At 41.3% G+C, this 21,523-nt stretch overlaps 2 protein-coding genes and 1 long non-coding RNA gene across 3 annotated transcripts; 1 reads left to right on the top strand and 2 right to left on the bottom strand.

Moving 5' to 3' along the window:
* Nucleotides 1-387: 387 nt before the first annotated feature.
* Nucleotides 388-11,085, bottom strand: ptpdc1a (protein tyrosine phosphatase domain containing 1a). Its single transcript, XM_015059134.1, has 10 exons — nucleotides 10,889-11,085; nucleotides 7,093-7,188; nucleotides 5,281-5,452; nucleotides 5,113-5,193; nucleotides 4,891-5,009; nucleotides 3,962-4,099; nucleotides 2,819-3,882; nucleotides 2,442-2,627; nucleotides 1,859-1,969; nucleotides 388-1,464 (listed from the first exon to the last, which is right to left on the bottom strand). Exons 2-10 carry the CDS (start codon nucleotides 7,178-7,180, stop codon nucleotides 1,351-1,353), a joined length of 2,073 nt encoding a protein of 690 aa, XP_014914620.1. The 5' UTR covers nucleotides 7,181-7,188; nucleotides 10,889-11,085; the 3' UTR covers nucleotides 388-1,350.
* Nucleotides 11,086-12,819: 1,734 nt separating this feature from the next.
* Nucleotides 12,820-13,627, bottom strand: LOC106963941 (uncharacterized). Its single transcript, XR_001428289.1, has 2 exons — nucleotides 13,539-13,627; nucleotides 12,820-13,254 (listed from the first exon to the last, which is right to left on the bottom strand). It is a non-coding gene; the product is annotated as an uncharacterized LOC106963941 (long non-coding RNA).
* Nucleotides 13,243-17,455, top strand: barx1 (BARX homeobox 1). The gene is made up of 4 exons (XM_015059133.1): nucleotides 13,243-13,671; nucleotides 14,664-14,955; nucleotides 16,215-16,299; nucleotides 17,016-17,455. Exons 1-4 carry the CDS (start codon nucleotides 13,470-13,472, stop codon nucleotides 17,181-17,183), a joined length of 747 nt encoding a protein of 248 aa, XP_014914619.1. The 5' UTR covers nucleotides 13,243-13,469; the 3' UTR covers nucleotides 17,184-17,455.
* Nucleotides 17,456-21,523: the final 4,068 nt, after the last annotated feature.

The raw sequence follows: 21,523 nt of genomic DNA, 5'->3' as shown, positions 1-21,523 counted from the left end.
AATGTTTAAATGTTATCCAATTGACATTTAATCGGTTAAATTACATGTCAACACACACATGCACAAATATTATGTATTTCTTAAAATACATAATATTGTAATACGGCAAATTTACAGGAATTTACTATTACGCGAAGACGGCGAGAAAGAGGTGGAGTCTCCGGTGAGAGCTGGTGTCCTGCGCCTCAGCTTCAAGAGTCAAATAATCAGGTAACCAGCAGAAAGCACTGAGACTCTGGAAACTTGACAGCCCACAGATTCGGGTCTGTTAGACCAGGGACTCATGTCAAGGACCTCCTCTACAGGCAATGGACAGGTCATTATGTAACTCTTTTCTTTTCACCTTTCAGCTGAGCTAATGCTTAGAAATAATTTAGTCCACACAACTTGCAACTAGTCAGGCATTTATTTCTGTATGAAGCAACCTTTAGAAAGTATACAAAAATTAGTGGCCACTGAAAACAAATCCCACAGTGAAACGTGTCAGGTCTTCCATCAGTGCTCCACATTCAGCATGTTAGCAGGTCAAAGCAACAATACATCCACACATGAGACACATAAGGTGAGAGGCAGTATTCAGACTTATCGCTGCTCGCCCGCTTTCAAACACACACGCGCACACACACACACACACACCACACACGTGCACAAACAACAGATACCATGGTAAAGGGTCCAGCCGAGAGAGGTAGTTCTGCATCAGCAGAACATCACAATGAGAGGTTTTATGTTGTAAATAATATTAAGGACATCAAGTTGCACAGATTAACAAAAAGCACAGTGGCCAGTTGAATATGAATTGCCAACACATAGTCAAAGTTTCCTTTCTGACTTGATATTCTATATCAAGTAAAGAAATCCTGTTATTCGCTAAGCTCTAGCTGAACTGTAGTTCAGCTGTTTAACATAATGAAAAAAATATCCAAATAAATAAGTAATAGTACACCATCAGTATAGCGTAAAACATCTTTGGATTTGTGTCAAACTTAAATATATTTACTTATTAATTTAAATTCCCTTTGGGATCAATAAAGTATTCTTGAATTTGAATTTGTTAGCAGAAAAAAGAAACGTTTTTCTTAGTCTTATTCCAGGCAGATAAAAGTCAGACACTACAAGAACGTAGTCCGTCATAAACGGAGTAAAAGAAGTCGCAGACAAATGTTTCAAGCTAAGCACAGTGGCACGTTAACATCAACAATGGCAGTAGTTTTCCTCTACATATTGATACACTCCTCAGAGAAAACGCTTCAAACTTTACAGACTGGTAAAGTCGAAAGTACGTGGTGCAAGGCGCTGGCTAACGACACAAGCACAGAACCCTGTCAGGGGAAATGAAACTGAAGCTGATCAGGAGTCTTCGGTCACATCCACAGCTTTGGAATGCAGCTCGTAAAGAACGGGAGTCAGGATTGCTTTCAGTGTTTTGTACAGTGACTCATTCTTGTCTGAGGCTGGATCCGTCTGGTGAGAGCAGAACAAACGTCTTAGGAGTTCACATCTTCAAATGTTGAGGTACACAGTAGGCGCTTTTCCACTGGCAGGTCTCACTCTAATCGGTTAATGTGCAGTTCGGTTCGGTTCTACACCGGGTAGTCTTATTTCAAGTGGACTAAGATATTTGCACTAGAACCTCGACCCAAGTTAATTGTGTTTTCTGCAGTGCAGTTGTTAATGAAATCGTTTCGGTGCCGTATCTGGCTCGGCCTGGCTAGTTCTACCCATAAAGTAGGTACGAAAATCTGACAACAGCCGGGCAGAGCCGATCCAGATCTGCTAATGGATCTTGACAGGGGCGGACTGGGACCGAACCGGTTAGAGGCGGGCCAGTGGAAAAGCGCCTAGAGTTGAGACTTACCCTGGTGAACACTTTGATTGTCTTGTTGAGGAAACACATCAGCACATCTTCAGGTACAGGCAGGAGATGAGCAGCACACTCGAGGATGCACAGCAACGTGAGCCTGTGACCCTGGAGGTTCAATCACAGCATGTCAGTCAGACTTGGTAACTGGGAAGAAAGCATGCATTCTCACATACTTTGAAGATGGATAGTGAAACATACTTGTTGTCCTCAAAATATCTATGTTTGAGGACATCATAAAAAAAAACAATCTGGTGTATGGGGTTCTTAAAGCTGAGAAGATAACACCCTGAAATATTCTACTGTATAACTAAAGTCCTCCACATGACTGAGTGAGTAGTATGTAAAATAGTCCTTCAGCAATAACATCAAAGGACATTGCATCAACACCTGGTTTTACACTATTTTTTACTGTAAAATTCAGTAAAAAACTCTTTTTACTGCTAAAAAATTGTTTTAAAAATAGTACTTCTTGTACCGCAAAGTCTGTGAGAAAACGTGTTTGAGGACACTGAAGATGTTTAAATTAAGCAGTTTAAATGATTTTGTGAGCATCAGACAGACATGCTGGCACAGCTACCTTTTCCAGAGAGTTGATCGCAGTCAGTGGGTTGACATTCTTCTCACTGAGGGACAGCACATCGTCATGGCTGATGACTGGATCCTTGAGTTGCTCCAGCCATGACCACATCAGGCTGGAGAGGACCACTGGGTCTCTTTCATTACACAGCCTCTCCCAAGTTCCCTCTCTGGAGTTCAGCTCTGTCTGTACGCAACAAGAAACGCTGAGGATCAATTTACTGAAGCACAGGATGTGACTGACTGAACTATGAAAGAACTGCTGCAGGTTCAGTCTGTCAGACAGTCTACCAAGACAAATCTGGATTTAGTTGTTAATAAAGGCTTCACTGACCCTGGACTGCCATTTGCATTGGGCAGAATAAGAAAAGATTTTACCTGCCACATTAAAACGTTGGAGGAGACCTCCTTGTCGACCAGGTCTGTGGCCAGAGCTTTGGCCACCATTAAACGTCTGTTATCTGGGGAGAGTTCAGAATGGAGGCTGATGTGAGGGTCTTCTGGGGCATCGCCTGGGTCAGATCCTCCATGCACACACTCCACACTGGAAACTAAGCTGCTGTGGAGTGGATAAGAAGGCAGCGTGGCGTCAAAGCAGGATTTCTTTCCAAGCTCTGACAAGTGAGAGCTTAAACTACGATGCCTCTTATGTAAAACACACATGCCCAGGTCTTGTTTGGCTCTTGTGTGAGAGTTCGTGTCTTGCGTACAGGGGTAACAGCAGCCAGACTGGTTGCCGGTCTTAAGGTTGCCGTGAGACAAGCAAAGTCTCGCCTGGCAGCTGATTGGTTTACTAAGATTTTCTACGCGGTCCTGGTACAGTCCATGCTTGTGGAGCAAAGAGTCGCTGAGACTCCGGTTGTTAGATAGAGATCTGTGAGGACTTCCTAGGTTCTGTTGTCGCCACAGCGGGTCCAACTCATTGTCACTGGCGAGTGGTTGATCACCTGAGGTTCTGCTCAGCTGTGGTGGTGGGCTGAGCATGTCTGACGAACAAGACAGGAGAGGAATCCCTTTCCCCATCATTTCCTTCCCCAGCTGCTGAAGGGCCTGCTGGGACACGGTCTTCTCCACCTCGGCGGTGAGGTCAGGCATCTCCAGCCACTCCTCTTCGATCACCACCTGTCTGTTGGCCGAAATGTCCACCAGTAGCCTGCACACCAGCTGAACAATCTTTGGCACATTTTTCATCTCTCGGGCCTCGTAGCCATGCAGTAGGTGGCGCTGCCGAGTAAGGTACTGGGACAGGGTGACGGCACTTGCTTTGGGTTCCGCGCATGAGAACACACTTCGCAGAGGAACCAGGAACTGGGCAAACTCCCTGACACACAGCAGCTGGCCTCTGGTCTGGATGGAGTTGGGTCTTTTGGCTCGAACAAACAGGATGGCTTGATCACCGTTCATCCGGGTGGTGAAAACCAAATAGCATGCCAATAACACACCTGAGTGAAAGGAAATTCAAACTTTTAGAAGAAAAAGTGAGAATCTCTGCCATTCTGAAGAGGACGTTGGCATACCAACCTGTTCTTCCGAGACCAGCATGACAGTGGACGGCTATTTTTCCTTCTTGAACAGCAAACGACATAACTTTCACCATATCAAGCACTGTTGTCAATGATGCCACACCGTAGTCTTTCCATCCAAAGTTGTAGTAATAGACTGAAAAAAGACAAACAACAAATAACGATTTGCTCATTGTGTGCCTCATGTGATCTGATCATTATGGCACTTCATACATGATCCACTTCTGTTCCTCTCATTGTCGACATCTATTGTTTAAATGTTTTTTTCACCCAGGAAGAGGTGAACAGACAATGCTTCAATAAAAGTTAGCATGTTAGCTGGCAACATCGTCCCCACCCTGTACAGCTACTTTATTGAGAGAATTACAAAAAATGAACCAATGTTCCAGCACTGCAGAACATACAAAAGAGTTTGACCGACAGGTGTTACATCCTTGGTGCCAATGTTTGGCAACCATGGTAGTAGACGGCTGGAATTGGCAGAGTCAAGAGCTACAGAGGTACAAACTTCATGTGGCCTTTAGATTAATTCAAGAACAGCGCATACAAGGTTTCATGGAATTTTGGCATTTTCAAGCTCAACCAACCAAAAAACAAACAATGAAACATCCATCCATATATACAATAGGTTAACATACTCCTTTGAACATTATTTTACATGCTTGGTTGTTGAAGCAGACAGGAAGCGCCCAGCTGGAAGGCACAAATTGACACAGTTGGAACGAAATGTCCCGTGGTGGACCCGAAAAAGCCAGGTAACGAAATGAGAAAACCTCAAATAGTTGGCTACATGGTCAAAGTCTTCACCATGATCCAGCTTTAACTGTAAGTAACTAACAGGTCTGAATGTGTATGATGAGCGATTTGTTTTACAGAAACTACAGCCTTTGTTTTCTCCAGTATGGTGCTGCTTGATGTGGAACTCACTTCCTGCCTCCATGAGCGTTTCAGGCCGATAGGTGAAGCCGCTCTCCGGCTCCAGCGGGAAGCCGCAGCTGGCGTGCTCTCCAGGTCTCTGCAGGTTAATAACAGTCTTCACACCACACCTGAGGACAGCATTACGCACATCAACAGGGTAAAGCAGGGTAAAGGAATGGAAACATACCCAAAGCTAAAAAATAAAAAAAAAGCTCCAGAGTAATACAGCACCTTTGAAACTGCTGGATTATATTATATTTCTCTATAGCTTCAGAGGAAGGCCTTGCCATAGCTAGCAAGTTGTCAGTGATCCTGTAAACGGGAAATTAGATGATGTATGAGGAGGAAAAGACAGAATAGAGCAATCAGCTATGAACTTAGAAAGACCTGCAGACACACCAAGATGAGAAGAGTCCTTTAATAGCTTGTTCCTCATCGCTCCATCGAGACGGGTTCTCGTATTTACAGGCTTTCCCTCCACAGGCCATGGAGCACTGCATGTGACCAGGGATGACGTGTCTCAGTGTTTCCCCCATCTTGGTGTACTTTGCTGTGGGAACTCTTGCATTGGCTGGGAAAAAAATGTCCACAGCACATAAAGATAATGATCAGAAGTCTAAATGGGGTGAGAAGTTTTTTATAAAGCTGGAAGAGACTAGCAGAAACCATCAGAGAGGAGAGCAGGATCTCCAGAGCAGAGCTGGGACATCTAGCATAAAAAAGGGTCACAGTTCCTAAATCTGCTGGAAATGATTTCAATTATTTCAGGAAGGCTGTTCTTAGTTCTGAAACATGAACTGGTTCAGGTATCGCAGGCTTTCTGGGCTAACAGAAGCTGCAGAGTCAGCAGCTCTGTACATAGGGTTAACAATCAAACACGGTGGTGGCAGTGTGATGGTTTGTGGCTGCTTTGCTTCCTCAAGACTCAAAAACGACGAGCAGGAGACTGTCCAAGACCTTGAGCCCAATCAAACTGGAATAATTGGGGTTCAAAGTCATTATCATGGCATGAAATCAGCAATACAAGGAAACCTCACTATCACGAATTTCACCTTTCATGGCCTTTCTGTTTTGTAGATGTTTTTAGTTTTGCAGTGTATTATTATGCGTCCTGATTGGCTGCCAAGCAATCTCCTCACTGTCCAGTACAGAATGTGTTCGGCTTGGCAAATTTACATGTTTGCAAAAACTTCAGCAAGCAGCACAAGAACAGGACCGTCTGATGTGCCGTTCATCACATTTCTCTAATATAATCAAAGGTGGCATTTCTGTTTCGAAGAATCTTCTTGCCCAAAAGAAAAAAGAGATCGTCAACAACTACCCATAACTATGTTCTTCTCTCAGAACAAAACACCTGCACCACGACCTTCAGTAGAAAAAGACGCTACAGCAGATGGAGTCAGCACAAAGACGCACAGTCAGAGGAACTGTAAAAAGTCACAATGTGTCCAAGCTTGTTGGTTGATTATTAAAACGATTATTTTACAGAAATTCTAAAAACTGTCAGTTATTTGTAAGAAAACTTTTCTATTTTTATTTCTCAAACAAATGCTTGGGCCTGAAAACAGATTTTGATCTTTGGTTTTGTTCTATGGTAGTGTATAATAATTGTAAAAAAAATTTTAATTATCGCAGGTTATTTTTGGATCGTAACTCCCGCGATAAACTAGGGTTCACTGTATACTATTGTAGGGCGTTAGCATACAGAGAATTTTATTTTTTATCTTTCTATATTTGCAATTATTTTACACTCAACTCTGTGCTGTCATTGAGATCACTGCCCAGTAAAAGTTGAAACTGTTATTATTCTAAAACATTCTTACCAAGAACACACTTTATTATTTTCTTCAATTACCAGAATAAGTATTTAAGAATTGGTATTTAAGAATTCGGTTTCATTCATTTCACTTTATTCATGCAGTGCAAATTCACATCACGTCACCTAAAAACAAACACCTGAAACTCACCAAATCTAAAATAAATCAGCTACCCCATGTAACATCCAATAATAAGGTGTATTATTTACAAGAGGAAACAAGATGCGTCACATTTCTGAGTTACAGAGAGATCCCACCTCAAAGGGAGAGTAACCCGTAAAGAATCTCTAATTTAACAGGATACAGAGGCGTGACTGTAGGTTTATGGTTCTGCCTAGAGCAAATGCAGCAGAGTATGCATGTGTTGTTGATTGTGCTGCAGAGTTTTCCCTACCTGCCTCCATCTCTGCGCCGACCTCCTCTGTACAGGGAGCCCTGACGGAGTGGGGCAGGTCGCTCAGAATGCTGACACCTGCTGCCATGGCCGGGGCTGAAACACGAGAACAAACGTTGTGTCAGCAGGTGGAAAAACACAAAACGGAACAGCCAAGCAGCAAACAGTCAGGAGCTTCGGCTGTGCCAGTTATGCAGACGGTTACTGGGCACTCGCACGTCGGAGCTGCTATCAGCGTAAGCAGCGTTGCCTGGCAGGACGCCACAGGGGAGAGAGGGAGAGACGCATGTCAGTCGGACCACAGGAGCACAGGGAGCAGCTGGGCGAGGCATCAGCACCGCTGGGAGCAGCTGAAGTACCAACAAGTGTTGCCATGGAATGCACCGTCTACCTGCCTCCTTGTTTGCTCTGAGATTTCATGTCCTGAGCTCCATGCTGGGCTGATGTTTGCACCTGCAGCAAAGCACAGACATGAGATCTCTCTTGGTTCTAACTTCCACTTCACTGATTTGCAGCTCCAGTGTGATGATGGGAATCGATTCTCCTCTACAAGGCTGATGGGGCTCTAATCAATTATTCAGTTGAGCACATTTACTTGCAGTAGCAGAGCTGCAAGCAAGCAGGACTTCTGCGCTCGCACTACAGATTCATCGACTCCAGTAGGAAAGGTCTGGTCACTACTAGGTTTCTGGACGTCAGTTTGGCTTGAGGGAACAGATGTTTCGTATAATGCAGTGAAACTCCAATCAGGGCTCTGCATGTTCAGTGTTGCATGAGTGAAATTCAGCACCTGTCGGATCCAGTGATCCGTTAAGGATGGATCTGGACCGTTGGAAATAACAAACATTTCTTTGACCTCTGCCAGCTGTTTCCTCTTTGGTTCAGTCGATCAGACGAGTATAGTCAAACAGCACAGTGGCATGATGGATGTGCAGCATATTCACACCCCTTAAACAATGCACAAAACAATCTGTATGTTTTAATTCTAAAATTGTTGAGTGAACATGATGAATAATATCTAGTACAACCAATTACCTTCACCAAACTATTGAATAAAGTCCACCTGTAGCTGGAGGATGAACCAACTGAAGATCTGCTGAGATCAGGGATCATTAAATCCAGTCCTCGAGGTTTTAGAAGCATCTTTGCCCCAAAATACCCAAGTCATGTAATGAGATCATTAACAAGACTCTGGAGAACTTCACTCCAAACTGAGGAGGTTGTTCAGTCATTTGGTTGAGGTGTGTTGAACCACGAGGCAGAACCTGCAGTACAGGCCCTGACGGCCTGGATTTAAAGACTCCTGTCCTGGAAAATGACTAACAGCCCTGCAAAAACACAAAATCTTACCAAATATTTCTGATCTAGGTTTTAGTGCAGATATCTTTGTATGCTTGAAATGAGACAAAACTAATTTACAAGTAACTTTTCAGAAAGATATAGAAGCTTGTTTTAAGTCATTAATTCCTTAATATTCATGAAAGATACTAATTCCATTGGCAGATTATTTCGCTTAACAAAACATTTTTCCATGGTATAAGTAAAATAATCTGCCTATAGAACAAGTACTTTTTCCATCAATATTAAGGAATTAATGACTTAAAACGAGCTTCTTTATCTTTCTGAAAAGGTACTTGTAAGTTAGTTTTTCTTATTTCAAGTGTGCTAAGATATTTGCACTAGAAATTAGACCACTTTGTAAGATTTTCTGTTTTGCAGTGAGGCCAATCAGGAAGGAGCCAACAGTACCATGGGACGACAGTGGCAACAGTGGTAGGAGTTTGTCCCGCATTTGGCGAGTTGCCAGTTGGATTCCCACTCTGTCCAACCCAGTTCTGTCCAGTTCTATACAGAGGACTAAATATTGTTACAGAAAAGTTTCTGTAGCAATATTTGCAAAATATTGCTACAGAATATTCTGTAATATTAGCAAGATGCTAACATCTTTGTTTGCATCAGAACATTTTGTTTGCTGTTTTAACCATCTTATATTGTGAAGAGGTGATGGACTCCTACTGAAAGCTATCTTTACCAACCTCCGATCCAGCTGGCGTTACATCACTACCTGTGCCCAGAGTTACGCTCCTGAACTCTATAAATAATAAACCATGTAAAGTTAGAGCCTGTGGAGGGGAGTTTTTTTCCACTTTTTTTTCTCTTTCAAGATGTAATCCACACTTCTCCTTAAAAACTGATATGGCACTGAGGGCTGATCTAAGACTGGCTGAGGTGTTTCCTACAGGTCAGAAGGGTCCTGACATCACTTGGCACTGTTCATGTGGAGCTCCTGATGACAATTAAGCCATTCTTCCTCACAAATGTGACGCACGTGCAGCAGATTAAAAACTCTGAACTTAGTCAATGCAGCAACAACAGTTAATTTCTACAGTACTGTTAGTAGGGGACATGCCAACCACGGTGCTGCTCACATTCACTGTTGCTCCACACCCTCATGTCCGCTGGGAGGACTTAGGAGAGATGGTGCGAAAGCTGAGAGTTTCCTGCCACGCTCCTAATGAGCGTGGCAGGAGTCGATGCGAGAGTCATTTCCTGTGAGTGCTACGGAAGAAATATATGCCCGACGAGATGATGTTTCTCTCACCATGTTTAATTTATGCCAATGTGTCTGGAGGGGACCTGATCAGACAACAAAGTACTTGGGCAGAGAAAAGAGTCTGCACAATGACATGAAACAGTTCATCATCTGAGCAACAACCTACTGTGTGGCTGGTTACCACCCTCTTGCCAACCGGCAGTAAAAAAAAATTAAAAAAAATTAAGAAGAACACGTGAATGCATTTGGCGATTGAATCATACTTATCTGGAAGACACACATAGGATAGAAAAGGAGCGTTGCCTCAGTATGATAAAACGCGGCTCCAAGTGGGTAACGGGTGGAGAAATGCTCCCGTCTTTGTCGAGGATAGAGAGCTAGTTGTCAAGTCCCGACTTTCTTGCTATATTTAGTGACATTTAAAACAAACAAAAAAAAAATTGGAATCAGCAGGTCAGGCTTTTTAAAGATCGGTAATCGGTGATTGGCCAGAAAACTGCAATTGGTGCACCCCTATTTCAAAGTCAGAGCAACTGCTACTAGGACATATGAGGGCACTTCAGGTTCTCTTTGCTGACAACCTTCATAGAGACACGGTATTTGTTTCCAGGTTCTAATACCTGATGGGGGCCAACAATACAAGCTGGACTTCTGGAACACCTCAGCAGAACCACAGGTAGATCTCCTCCCAGCCACGCTGCATTTATGCAGTAATTCACAGAAAAGAAGCCTGGGCTGAGAGCAGATATTATATCTTTTGGGTTTTCATTAGCTACAATCCTCAAAAGCAACAGAAATTAATCTTTGAAATATATCTCTCTGTTTGTAAATAATACTTAGAATACTAGTTTCACTTTTTGAACTCAACTACCGAAATAAATGAACTCGGAGTCAGCAAAACATGCAGTACAGCTGAGAGGAAACCACTGATGAGCGTCCTGGGCTGTCAGCGACTCAACACTGTGTGGACCGGGCAGTAAACCTGTCCGGACCCTCAGTGCTGTTTTTATCAGCTTCTGACAACACCGTGTAATAACCCTGCAGATAACTGACGCCCAGTCTTTACGCGGTGGCCCTTTTTGAACTCATCTTCATGACAGTGCTGCAGCAGCAGCTCCATTTGTGTCCTGGTGCTGATGCTGCAAGCTGAAGACTTAGCGTTAGCTAATTAGCTTACTGTACTTCAAAAGCCCAGGCTCCGGCTAACCAAGAGGATATCAAGAAAAAAATGTCCAGAATTACCGTTTTCGTGTCGTCCTTGAGCGGGGAAATTTTTACAGTGTCTGACATAGTCTCGTCATCTCCCCGAAGCCGCCGTTATGTTAACGCTGGCGGGTTGCAAAGCGCTCCGTCCTAGCGGCCACATCATTTGGTCAGCTAGCTAACTAGCCTACCTAGCAACCTGACGGGGATAACGGTCCAGAGGCACCACGTGATCTCGGTCTCAGCTCAGCAGTTTATTCACTGGGAACCACGTCTGTTTGATGGTTTCCATCACAGCGCACAAATAATATCAGGTTTCGTTTCATAATTATTTTTATGCAGCAATAGTAAAAAAAAAAGTATGTATCCGGACAAAATATTATCTATCTATCTATCTATCTATCTATCTATCTATCTATCTATCTATCTATCTATCTATCTATCTATCTATCTATCTATCTATCTATCTATCTATCCATTCATCCTTGATTAGACTCTCCGATAATTTAGCTGAACTGTGGCCCATTCTGCTTTACATTGGTTCACTGGCTGTGGAAAAAATTAATGACCAAGCACTGTTAGATGGAGTCACTCAATCAAGTTGGATGTTTGTGTGTGTAATACACACACATCCAAGACAGTGTGTGTGACCAACATCAACTGTAATCTGTCGAGAATGGATTTCTTTTTCATAATGTGAGACCTATAATTTAATATAGACAGTACAAACCTTTAGCCTTTGTCTTTTTGTCTCATCTTCTTTATTTCAGTTTTGTTTTGTTTTGTTTTTGTTGGGGTTTTTTTTATAAGGAATTATTTACTCAGAAGATTTGGGACAAATGGTCCAGCAATAATCTGTGTACGAGTGACACAAACTGGTATTCCAGATCTTCTTAAGGAAATCTACTCGCCATACTTTGGAGTCTTGTCAAAAATATAAAAAAAAGCAACGTCCAAACTGCTTCCAGTAACAAAGCTGTCCTGCCTGATCTTATAAGTTGCCTTTTTCTGAGATGGAATATATTCTGAGATGGAATATAAATAATGGAGACAAATGCTGCCTTCAGGATCACTTCAAAACCAGATACGTCTAAGTATTTTTGAACAAAGAAGACATGTTTTTTTTTTTTTTTTTTTTTAAGATTTAAGATATTTGGTATCTTTTGTTGTTGCTTTAGGTGTCTGACAATTACGCCAGTTACATTTAGTCATTATACATGGCTGCCATGGCCCGTAGTGCCTCATCTGTTTTAGACTAGATCTACAGCATCAATCATAGGCCTCTGGAGAGACAATCACACTTTTATAACAACACAGCAGACCTTGGCATCACCACTGACCCAGCAAGTAGCAGATCCTTTACTGCCCCCTTGTGGACTGATCCCCCACTACCAGTCATTAACGTCCAGAAAACAGGATGTGGATGCAATAATATTTTATAAAAGAATTTTAAACATCTTGGCAATTATTTTAATGACACCCTGCTTATATTCCAACTCTACCAAATGTCAGCATCTAAAAATCTTTTCTGCAGCTGAAATGTACAAACAGTATTGTCTACACCTGCTGTCATTTTGCTAAGTGACACACAGGAAAGAATTGGAATTTATGTGATGTAATTTTGAAAATGGTCTATTTCCCCTGTGAGGCAATGTGCGCCCCAGCATGGACTAATATTAATTAATTCTACGAGATTTCTTATTTCATCCTCGATTTCTTAGGTGGTCTTTATCCTTTATTCTTCAATGTTCTAGTTTTCTAACTTAGTGTAGTCTGTGTTTTATTTTGCTTATAGAAACCTTGATACAACTTTACGCGTGTGGAGTGAGTTTTCTAAATCTAAAGTAGCTAATCTGATTGTCAACTTCAAGTAAGTTACAAGTCTTACTGAAATTTTAGGGCAATGATTCAAGATGGATTATAAAACCCACTAACTCTGACTGTTGCACTGCCAGAAATAGACCAACTCATTAATGACAAACATTTTTTTTATAGATCATTTTCTCCTTTTAGGAGCAGCTTCTCTATTCTCAGCCTGCTCACCACCATCACCATCATCAGGCTAAGAGTTCCGAGTTGAAGTTGCTTCAAGTGTCCTTGCTCCGAGTCCTCATTTACCTCTGTTTTGAATAAGTCCACGCAGGACAAGTGTGCCTTTGCATGGAAGTTTAACTGCGACAAAGGCAGAAAGCTGCAAGGGCAAATCCCGGGCGGGAGAGAGGGAAGGAGGGTGGAGCCACGACGGAACACTTAACTCCAAAAGGCTTATTCCCGATCTCACTACCAAGGTGCCGGGCTCCGCGGTCCGCAGGAACAACCCCCAGCAGGCCATGCACAGGTTCCGGACTCAAGCCAAGTGATCGCCATCGGCTGTAAGATTCCTCCGCAAAAGGGGGGGGGAATATCTGGGGGGAAAAAAGAGAAGAAGATTAAATCTCCATCAGAGGACTTTGGAGATTAGGCTGCCTGTGTTTGGCATCTCCGAGCTGCAGACTCGATGCTGCGGAGGAAAAATGACTTGTGACTCGGGCCTCTGAGGGAGCGATCATCCGTGTCCGCGCTTTTTTCTTTTTCTTTTTTTTATTATTTTTTTAAGTGTCGAACAGGCACGGGTCGAAGCATGCAGCACCCGCTGGACATGGGCGCCCACTACTACCCGCCCGACGTCCAGCCGGACCACAGGACTCACCGCTACAGGAGTTTCATGATAGAGGAAATTCTGACGGATCACCCGGAGCATAAAACATCGGCGCCGGCCGGAGAGCTGCTCAAGTTCGGGGTGCAGGCTCTTCTGTCCGCCCGGCCGTTTCACAGTCAGCTGGGTGAGATGGAGAACACTGTAGACGGGCTCGGCCTTACACCCAGTAGACTGGTTAAAAAAGAAAAAGAAAAACTCAGTTAGAGCTGTAGATTTTTTAATCAATGTTCCAAATGTTATCCTTTATCAGCAAATACAAGAGATTGTGTCCCCCATATTGTTTTAGCTTAATCCTGTGTGATGTTATTCGGATAGAAATTTGGATTGTTGTCTTTAATCCAGCTTCTTTATCTGTCAAATCAATACGCAAAATTGTGTAAAAAAAAAAAAGAAAAGAAAAAGAAAAAAAAGTTGAGATTTCCAAAAACTATTCAGAAAGTTTTAATGAGTAAAATGCAAATGTTGCTAATTATTATTTTTCAGTTTTGTAAAATTGTGATTATCTTAAATATCTTTCAGAGTAGCGGCTTATTTATTTACGACGGTCCCGTATTTTGGTTATCACTGTGAAAACAGTTTAGCTTTTTCAAAGAAATAATATTAAATTCCTCGATGTTTATGCTTATTAAATACTCCAATATTTAGTCTGAGCAATGTGACCACGGCTTGAATTTTTAGCTTTGGTTTTACATTTTATTTTTCAGCTGTGAGCGCGTGCACTGCGCAGGATAGAGGCTCGCTGCTATAAACTGATTTCATTAATCTGTGCTTTTATTTTCTGAAAAACACCAAAGCGATGAAAAATGAAAGCACGTTTTGATATCTGCCTTGTTTCTGAGACTCTGTGATTCCATGACGTCTCTGATAGGTTCAGTTCAAAGCAGATTAATAAGGTTAAATTGTCATTTCTATGTCAGTAAAACATAAAAGTCTTAAAATACCGTTTAAACATTAGCGGCAGCAAGTGCTAGTAATACATTATAAAGGGACGACCATTTGTTGAGTTCCACTTTCGAGGGGGGGTCATTGTAAAACTCGTCTGTTGACCTAAAGTTTACCTTCAAGAAGCTGCTTTTTAAACTCGACCTTAATGTTTCCTTTCCCACGCCGCCGCAGTGCTAAAAGCCGACCAGGCGAACCTCCTCAAGTTCCCCTTGTCCCCGCTGTCCTGCACGCTAGGCTCCGCGCTCGGCTCCCCGCTTCTGTCCGCCGCTCCGGGCCTGCAGGTCGGACCCGCCAGCCACCACCTGCCGCTTGACCTGCACCTGCGCGGCAAGCTGGAGCACGGAGCCGACGGCGGCGGGAAGAGCAAGAAGGGTCGCCGGAGTCGCACCGTGTTCACCGAGCTGCAGCTAATGGGCCTGGAGAAGCGCTTCGAGAAGCAGAAGTACCTCTCCACCCCGGACAGGTGCGTCCATTCCTGGGCTTTCACCCAAAGCCGGTAGGCTTCAGCTCAGACATTTTGGTCCATATTCATCTTCGTCTGGGGGAACTAAAGACTGAGAGAAACAGAGAGAACATTCCCTTATTCAGACCTCCGCACTTTCAGCTTGAAATAAATCAAGGAACAAACCTGTCCAATAGTTCTTAAGTTTAAATTGGACATAGCTATAAACATGGCGGCTGTTGTTTTACCTTTCCTCTCTTTTTCAACTTATATTTTTCCAAATATTTTTGCTGTAGTCAGCAGTAAAAATAAAAAATGAGAGAGAGAGGGAGAGAGAGAGCCTCAAACATGAAGTGCAATTTTTATTTAATAAAGCAATTTGAATATGACAAATGACTTACGTGGATTCGATTTAGACCTCGCCTTGCGTAAATTGATATTATTCAGGGTTTTACATGTATTCATCAGTAATTCATTAGAAATATGAAGTGTGAGGTTCGGGCTCAGGATCCGGTTCCTTTATTCATACTCACGGTTCGGTTCATGTCAAGACTGGCACACAGACGGCCACCTTAATCATAAAACAAGCAAACATCGTCTTAAAAAAAGTTAAAGACAAGCACTTATTATGGACATGTAATAAAAAATATCCAGAACTTTGTAAAATAACAGATTTTTTTCTAGATGTTTTGTTCTTGTAAACGAAGGCTTTCTGCTGAAATCAAACTTATTTTTGGCGGATTTGGACCAAACGGTCCAGTTTTTACCCGGGCACAGGGTGTCTGTAACATAACGTCTTGTGTTCTCATTTCTTTTTTGCAATCTTTAGTTTGATTAAATTTGAATTTGTTACTGTTTTATGTTATTTCCCTGTAACTTTTAGAAACAGAAAAACAATCCAAAGAGGGAACGTTGAAGTTGCTCCTTTTAGATTGATTGAACTGAACTGTGTTGCCTTAAGATATTTAGGTCTTTACATCCAAAATGTCCTGTAGCAGTTAGTTAGGCTTGATTTGTGATATAGGAACATTCTTTGACTTTAGGTACAGTTTTTAATTGCAAAATATAAACTCTTAAAACAAAGTAAGTGAAAGAAAACACGAAGGCCTTGACGTTTGAGCTGCTGCGTGTTTACACGGAATCTGCAGGTTTAGCATTTAGAAATACAGAAAAACTCTTAAAATATTTACGTCATTACTTGATTTTCTAAAGCACATGTTTTATTAATATGTTAAATATTGAATACTGAAAAGCGTCTGTGTGTGTTTTGCTCCTTGCAGAATAGATTTGGCTGAGTCTTTGGGCCTCAGTCAGCTGCAAGTGAAAACCTGGTACCAGAACAGGAGGATGAAATGGAAGAAAATTGTAAGTTGTGCCCTGATGATAATGATGATGATGATGATGATGATGATGATGATGACTGTGGTGATGATGATGATATTGGTGCTCTGTATTGCTGACCACAGAAATCTGTTTCACCTTGAAATTTCACATTCTCATATCAGCAGCAGAGTGTGTTTTTTGTGGTTGGTGAAATACCAGAGAACTGAGGATGTTTTTGAGGAAAACAAAAGGAAAATAAAAGAATCTTGAAATGGCAACTATGCAGTGCTGCAAAAAACACAAAATCTAACCAAATATTTTTGTGCTAGTTTCTAGTGCAAATATCTTAGTACGCTTGAAATAAGACAAAACTTACATGTAATTTTTCAGCAAGATATAGAAGCTTGATTAAAGTCAAAAATTCTGTAATATTGATGTAAAAGTTTGAGTTCCACTGGCTGATTATTTCACTTAAAAGGGAAAAATGGCTTGTTATAAGTGAAATAATCTGCTAATGGAGCTAATACTTTTTTTTTTTTTAAATCAATATTAAAGAATTATTTCCTTAAAACAAGCTTCTACATCTTGCTGAAAATGTACTTATAAGTTAGTTTTTATTTCAAGTGCACTAAGATATTTGCACTAAAAACTGCATCAGAAATGCTTGGTAAGATTTTGTGTTTTTGCATTGTGGGTGATCATTTCCATCAACACAAACCTGATTTTTTTTTTCTTCTTCTTCTTCTTTCTGTCTGCAGGTTCTACAGGGAGGAGGACTGGAGTCCCCCACCAAGCCAAAAGGCCGACCAAAGAAGAACTCCATCCCCAGCAGCGAGCAGCTCTCTGAGCAGGAGCGATCTGTTGCCGACGGCGACCATCAGTCCGAGGGGTCAAGCTCTCACTTCGAGAACACACAGGAAGAGTGAAGTAATTCAGCTGGACTCATGGAACCGCTGGGACACTCAGCGCTCCTTTAGGAGAACGCTTCCAAGAGACCTGATATGCTCCAGGAAGCAGCCGTGTGTTTTTTTGTTTTTTTTTGCGTTCCCTCATGATGAACTTGCTGCTGTTCAGGAAGGAGCTCAAACCTTTGCAGTAGGTCTGTTTTCACCTTCTAAGGACCCACTTTTACTCGTCTGTTTTGCATTCCTTTTTATGTAACTGTGCTATGTTTAATTATTAAATATATTTTCAGTAATGCTTTTCTCCTGTCATTCCAAACAACGTGCGTGTTGTTACCAGAAGGGTCGTGTGACTGGAGTCCAGCCAGCATTCGGGTTTATGTGGACCAGAAAATGTCAGATGTCCTCAGATGTGGAAATGAAAAACACGCGCCGCTTTACTTTGACAGGAAAATGTTGATAATAGCCAACCAATCCCCGCAGAATCCTAAATCACTCAGCAAAAAAGCAGGCCGGCAACTGAATGAGCACTCTTCTACATGTTATGCTGGATGTATTTAAATAAACTGTGCAAAGGAGTGATTGTGATAAAGGGTCTGAAGGAAACAGAGTTCAGTTAGACTAACAGGTCATTAAAAAAATAGATTTTTTTTTTTAGTTGGAACCTACAATGAGTTTTCATGTTACCTGATTTTTACTCAAACTTTTCTGAAATATTTTTTCTTTATTAGCCTAAGAAACTGGAAAAAAAAGTAAGATTCAAAACTGAAGCTGTCACTTGTTTTAATTTTTTTTTAAATTATTGTTTTTAAATGTCTCAATAGGTTAGAGCTGATAATTAAAATTAGATGTTATATGTTGGATATTATAGATATATTTAAGAATTCATTAGAAATTTTTTTCAGTAAAAAAAATAGGTGAAACACATAATTCCACACATTTAATGTTTTCAGCACTGTAAAAAAATGTCTAATTTACGATAGAATACCGCATACGGTTTTTACCATATTTGTAAAGTAAAATTCGCAGCCATAGCTGCCGGTATTTTACCCTAAATTGTAAATTACAGACGGGTTTTTTTTTTCATTGCAATCTTTATTTCTGCTGACAAAACATGAAACAGACAATTTGATCAGATATAAGATTATACACCAGGCTGATAGGAAGAAAACAATTATTACAGAAATAATGACAGGTATGTTAAATATCTCCTTTAAAGTTATGCGTAAAAGGTTATTTTAATCAGACAAACAAGTCTCTTCGGAAGGCAAATGAAAAAAAGAAAAATTTAAAATATCTGAAATTGAATCCAATCGGTTTTCTTAACGTGATGTTAAACTCTAACCCTCTGCATGTTCTTATACTGACAGCTCTACAGCTATGAGAATCTGCTGGATCCAGATGAGCTTCATTCTAATTCTAATTGTTTGCTGAAGAAGGAAAACGTCATCATAACCCCACTGCGCCCAGTTTGCGGCTCAAACTGGAACATATGGCTGAGAGTGGGCCCCCACTCCGCAGGGCGGAGCCCAACTGTTACCCAACTAAGAAAACGGATGTTATTTTGACCATAATGTTTTACAACCAAACACCCACGCAGCAGCATAATAATATAAAAAATAATGCGCCAAAAAAAAAACAACAAAACAAAACAAAACAAAACAAAACAAACAAAAAAAAAAACAGAGCTGATATTAGCTTCAACAAGGTTAAATCTGACTGATCCTACCCTTTCTCTAAACGCAGTTATGTCTTATCAACAAAGCGGGCTGCTCTGACTCATCCACACAACTGAATGAAAGATTAAATAAGATATTATTGAATATTTTTTTAGCTGCAAAATTTATTTTCCCTCTGAATTTCTTCGAACGAAATGTCATTTTCACGGCACTCAAAGATGCTTTACGTGAAATCAGTCATTCCTGCTCGCGCGCACACGGTTAATGTCTCATTCCGTAACTTATTGGCATCAACAAACATGAGCTTGGTCTAAATCATGCATTAAACCGCTACGTCAACACCTCGCGGAGTCAAAAAGCATAAAATTATAGTTCAAACTGAACATGTCTGAAAAATCCTAAAGTCCTGGAAGCAGCAGCCACTACTTTCTGATGATTTTGTTACTGTGGACTGACCGCTTCAACGCTTCATTTTGTTTCATTAGCAATGTTTCAGGACAAATAAGTTTATTTGTTATAATTTATTAGCCTGTGAATACTTCCCCCTACCCCCCGCAAACAAGCAATGTGTTGAATTATATTTTATGTGATGTTATTCAAAATAAATAAATACAGTTTGTCGGCTACTTTTAAAATGGTTACTTCAGTTTATTATGAATTTTCTGAGCCTATATTTTGAAAGAGAACAACCTGCTGTGGATTTTTATACCACATCAAAACAATCCCTGTCTGCTGGGAACTCAGCTCTCAGTGTGGACCGACTGGGCCTCCGTCGCCTCTTTACATACAGACTTGCAGCCTCTGCACTTTTCATTATGTGACATTTTATGGGCGCTAAGAATGAAGTCAGTCTCACTGGGAGAAATGCACAGGTTTCCGTCAGCGGACCTGTCCTAACAGCATTAAAGCGCATGCAGCGAATTGCTTGTCATCAGCCGGTCGGTTTATTTTAATAAGCATTTAGCGCACAAGATGAAGAATAAATATGACTGTTTGTTTTAACTGATGATGAAATCGGCGGATTAGATGATGAAGATCTGGCTCGATCGCAATTTTCAACACCACTCGGCTCAGCTTTATTTATACTGCGGTTGTCAAACATTATAACAACAATAAGAAATATGAGCGGCGCTGCAGTGATAAAAGTAAAACACAGAATAACAAATAATATTGGGATGCTTAAAATATGGCAGTATGTTTAACCGGCTGGTAACTGAAGAGTTACACGAAACAGGTATGGGATTATAATAAGTTCATAACTGTTGAACTCTACACTGTTTTTGTAAAATAAAAACTAGAAGAATAAATTGTACTTTTTCCTCTCTGTAACTTCGTCACGTTTAGAATCCCCTAAATCTGTCCAAAGCTCCCTCTCTCTCTCTTTGGCGGCTGGGCGGAAGTGTGTTGAGTGTTGGATTAGCGGGACGCCGAGGCCCCGTTTCAGAAAGCAGGATAAGTCAAAAATCCTGGGTAAGTTCTGGGGATAATTATGAGCATATCCTCGGTTTTCGGTCTCGGAAAGCCAGATAGCTGTTATCCTGAATCAACTTTCTACCGCCAGCTCACTCCGTGAATCAGCCCTGCTCGGTAGCAGGATTGTTTGTCTATTTTTTAGCTGAGACCTGGCACAAATATAAGAGTCAGAAATTGCGTGTCCTTTTGTGGTGGGAAGCCTGTAGATGTCGGAGAGCAAATACTCTGTTTTATTTCTGTATTAACGTGTTTTCGTCACAGTCAATTTATCTCAATGAAATTTCAGGCCGCACATCACTCACATGACAAGGAGGAAAACTCTTTGTGCTGAACTTCGTTTTAATGCCAGCTAACTGGGTTCCTGTCAGAAATGTTACTGTAACAACCAAACTGTTCACAGCAAAGGTCACCTCTGAGAGATGTCTAATATAAGAAATGTGTGTGAATCTAGTGAGCAGAGTGGTGTGTGTTTCCACCTGTCACACACGGGTTCAATCCCCTGCAGGTCCGGTCGGTCAAATATAATCTTTTTCTCTTTTATTCTATCGGTATCACAAATAGCTTAGCTTTAGACACATTTTATTTTATAAGGGAGCTTTTTAGACAAGAGCCCTCCCACTGTCGGACTGTAGTTTCCCTGTTGTACATTTTAGCTTAGTAAAAAAAACAACAAGTCTCCACAACAAAAACGTAGTAGCCTATCATATTTTGACAATTCAAGCTTATTATATTTTTGGGTGTCCAAAGTGCAGTAGATATTGATATTTTGTTCAGACCAGTAAAATTATCCTCCTTTTTTGAACGTTAAATAAGTGTAGCGTCAAGAATATTACCAATTCTCTGCTAAATCACCCTCACGCTAAGCTAACTCTGGCTATTTTGTAGCAACTGGGTTTTTTATATGTTTTGATGTTATTCTCATTATGACGTCATTACAATTTCCTCATTCCATTGGCTCCCGCTTAACTCGGGGGTATCTTGACTCAAACTTGAGTCACCAATAGTTTTTATCTCCCGTTCTGAAACCCTGAGTACCACAGGGCTGGGTAAGTTAATTCAGAGTATCTGCCTTCTACTCAGGGCTTGTTAACCCTGCTTTCTGAGACGGGGTCCGGGTCACGGTGGGGCAAACACAAGCGCTGGGTCCTGTAAACAATAGAAAAGCGCCAGAATGTCATAATGTACCTTAAGGAAACTGACACACATGAAAAT

This window comes from Poecilia latipinna, unplaced genomic scaffold (genome assembly GCF_001443285.1).
Source record: "Poecilia latipinna isolate Pla-1442-1.1 unplaced genomic scaffold, P_latipinna-1.0 Scaffold1602, whole genome shotgun sequence".
Taxonomy (NCBI): Eukaryota; Metazoa; Chordata; class Actinopteri; order Cyprinodontiformes; family Poeciliidae; genus Poecilia; species Poecilia latipinna.
Note: the sequence above shows the minus strand (reverse complement) of the source record. Positions and strands in the feature narration are given on the sequence as shown.